Source organism: Echinococcus granulosus (assembly GCF_000524195.1).
Source record: "Echinococcus granulosus chromosome Unknown EG_S00059, whole genome shotgun sequence".
Classification (NCBI taxonomy): Eukaryota; Metazoa; Platyhelminthes; class Cestoda; order Cyclophyllidea; family Taeniidae; genus Echinococcus; species Echinococcus granulosus.
Window position 1 is genome coordinate 5772 of NW_020170439.1, and position 3662 is coordinate 9433.

General features: G+C 39.9%; 1 protein-coding gene across 1 annotated transcript; it reads right to left on the reverse strand. All coding sequences in view use genetic code 11, as the record gives it.

Moving 5' to 3' along the window:
- Positions 1-1506: 1506 nt before the first annotated feature.
- EGR_06535 (hypothetical protein) lies at positions 1507-3662 on the reverse strand (the record flags this gene model as incomplete). The annotated part of the gene is made up of 4 exons (XM_024495784.1): positions 1507-1577; positions 1615-1834; positions 2684-2741; positions 3529-3662. 4 exons carry the CDS (start codon positions 3660-3662, stop codon positions 1507-1509), a joined length of 483 nt encoding a protein of 160 aa, XP_024349744.1.

The following is a 3662-nucleotide window of genomic DNA, read 5'->3' on the forward strand; positions in this document are numbered from 1 at the left end:
TACACCTTCTGTTCGCAATAAAAAGCAAATAGTCCTATTTATGTCGAACCCTTAAAGGCGTCTGNACCCCTGGTTGACAACTTCTCTGCTAAAACTGCAGGAACAAGCGGCATGTTAGCACACGGCCAATATGAGTGTGGAGGGGCTTTTATAAACTTTAAAGCGAAATGAAGGAGAGGATTCTTTAAGGCTCTAAATATTTTTTACAGTCAGAGGAGAAAGCTAACATCTGAGCTGGGGTAAAATTTTGCTACCTACATCCAATTGGGAGTCAGGGTTACCGTTTTGGGGTAAAGGGTCTCAAGTCTTCCAGAGCAATGTGGTAGGACGCACTTGCGTACCAAATCGTCGTTATTAACGCGCAGCTGTGATGATCGAATCATGGCGATGGAGACTGAATAGCCCGCATAATTTTACGTACCAATTGACGAATTGTCGTCCTGCGGTTTCCCTCATTTAGCTCAAACTATCACGATCAATCTAATTGACAAAACATGACCGTTCTAGCCCAACTTCCAAGGTTGTTGTTGTCATTGTTCTAAAGGCTTTGTTTCTTACAATACAGGCGGAAGAACGACTAACCGACACACATCAAAGGAAATTGACGATGATATTTCATCCCTCCCTTCTGCCAGCCGAGTTGGTTGCCATTTTCCGAGGTAGTTCAGACAATGACGCACACGTATTATGCACGACGTAGACGCGTAGGAGTGGGTAGAGCCATTAATGTTAATGCAAACGCCTGGAATGCTGTCTAGTCGGATGGTCGGGTAGGCTATTTACTGCTTTGTCTTCTTCATCTTTTATGCCTCCTGCTGCTGGTTTTTTGGGTCAAAAATGTGTAGCACCACAGAAGGCGAAATACAATCTTCTCCGTGTTCCCACCTTTGTGGATGACCCAACGATATCGACTATTTGGGGGGAGAGAGGCTTGAGGACTGCATTCAACGTAGGTGGTCGAGCAAGCGGTCGCGTGACAGAATGAGTGATCGAAAGTCAATATAGGATTTATAAATTCCCCTGCATTTTTGTCAAATTTAGTCACAATTTATTGATATCCTCTAAACTAAGTTCGGTGCCAAGGCAAAAGAGGATTAAAAAGTAGACATATTTTTTTTCCTAAGTTGAGTCAAGTAAACAAGGCGTACTAATTCACTTAAATTTTCGGCAAAGAGCCAGTGCTATCAGCGCGCTAGGTTTGAATTCAAACTGTGGGACCAATAAGCACGCTGATTGGTTGGATTCCTCTAAAAGCCTACATCGATCGGTAATCTCTCAGCTGCGGGTTCTGTAGGGGGAAGGTAAAAAAAAAACAAGTCAAACAATAGCTTCTTCCAATTTGACTAATCTAAGAGACACCACTAGCCGGGTTATCTTCTACAAATTATAAAACCCACTTTTTAGTATTCTTTTAAGGCACCATAGCTGCAGCATTTACAGAACAGAGAAAACTCTTCAATTTATGGCTGCTTCATCGCGAACTAGGACAGATCGTCAAAGAGGCAACTAAGGTCGTATAAATATGCCTCTCAGTGAACCAAAATCTAGTCCATATTTTTTTTTCACACATAGGTGAGCTATACCCATGAAATTGATCAGCCACTTTATTCTCACAGAGTGATGAAAATGGAGGAGCATCCGACCTCTTAAATTTTCCGATATTTATCTGCGTACGTGAATTAATAACTAACCCACCATGGAAACTATAGTTCAAAATAAATAATAAAGTCTTAAGTCTCAAAAGCAACTTTCTTCCAAAAATAATTTGAGAAAGTGAGTTACCATCATTTAGTTCTTCATATAAAACAAGAAGATAGTTGGCTTGCACTCCAACCTGGTTCATAAAAAACACATTATTTGGCAAAAAACAGGATTCGAGGAAAAAGCAGCAACAAATCAGTTCTAGGTACGCTTTTATAACTTAAGCCTTTTGGACAATTTGCTCCATTATGTGATTTTTGGATAACACATTAAAGACATTGATTTGTTGGTACTTTCATTGGATAATATTTTGGTGCCTTTTACTGAGGATACAAAAGGCGAACAAATGCGCAGCTCCCGGGAAAAATACTTCATAAGAGAATCAGAAATTGCCGCCTCCTCCTTCGCCTTCTCCGTCACGAGGTTGGCCCAAGCCACCAATTCGCCACCTAATAAAGCGTCCATAAAAGATTTGTCGGTGGATTGAAGAAGTAAAAAATCAGTTGGAAGTCATGTCCTAAACAAAAGCTTATTAAGCGAAAATTCACTCATTGTTTGTGATAGAACAACCAAAATTCACAAAAAATTTGGCAGCGAACTATCCAATCCTAACTGGAATCAGGAAAGTGAGAAACATCAGGTCGCTAAATCGCAACTTTTCCCATGCGAAAGCATCCTATTGCCATTTCAATTTAAAATATGAGTTATTATTGGTTTCTCTTTTTCTATTTAACAATGCTTAAATGGATAGGACCCTTTACAATTACCCTTTTTCTCTACTCGGATAAGGTCGAACTAGGCTGAAATTGGTCCCTAAATTTTTGCCACAATTTTATGTGCCGATAGGACGCTAAAAGTATTTGATGGAGGCACATTTAGGCTTTGAAACTCTGCCATATAATATTTTAGCACCTCCTAGTTGTAATAAACCAAGGTGGAATGGCGGAACATACATTACTAATGTGCAGCAGAGCTGAAGTACAACTTGTGAAGACTGAAGTGCCCGGGCAGTTAAGCACGCAGTTGAAGTCATCAAATCACTACAGAAAAAGAAAAAGAAATAAGAACACGGTTTACTGATTCTAATGCAGAAAATGGAGATATTTCCTACCTTAACCTTGTCAGCTGTCATTAAATCACCTGAGAAACAATCGATACTTTAAACGGTGCGGAAAAAATAAGTATTTTTATTGCTTGCTTGATTCCTACTTAATCACTCTTAAATTCGCTTGTAAAAGGAAACTTTTGCAAATAATTATTGAGATATTTCTAGAAACATGGCTGCTAACAGGTAGACAAATCGTGGGACACAAGGGGAATGCAGTCAGACTGAACATAATTAATGACATCAGTTTGAAAAGGACAGACACTCCGCGCTTGGACGTGTGAACGGCCTTGGAATATGAATCATCTCACACTGGAGCTACTCTTGAATGCCCGGAAGGCGGCCATCCTTAATGAAAGTCGTTTATCTAATCGCAATAATGGATAGATGAGTTATTTTAGCTAATTTACAGCTATAAAACGTGGGGACGTGCTGGATCCCTCGGAATCACAATCACCTTTTACCTTAATCATAAACTTTAAGCCAGTTTTTCCTGTTAATCCACAGGAGGTGGATTTTCAGAAGTCCTTACAAAAACAAAATCCATCTTCTGCAGTCCTCCGAGTCACCCATGAGAGGGGGATGCGACATTACAAACCGGAAAGGCTTCTTATTAACTTACCAAGAGGGTCGGAAGGTAATGCCGCGAAAATGGAGGCGTGTGTTGTAGATAATGAAAGGCTTGCACTGTCGATTGTACACTAAAACCAATTGCAGTTCACTTTAAGTCGAACACTTTGAATTCAAGACTCGATTGAGCGGTCACTCCCTCTAAATTTATGAAATTTATCTCATTAAAAATACAGCAATACAATACAATACAGTGCATGCCCCAACGACTGAAAACCCATTTCAT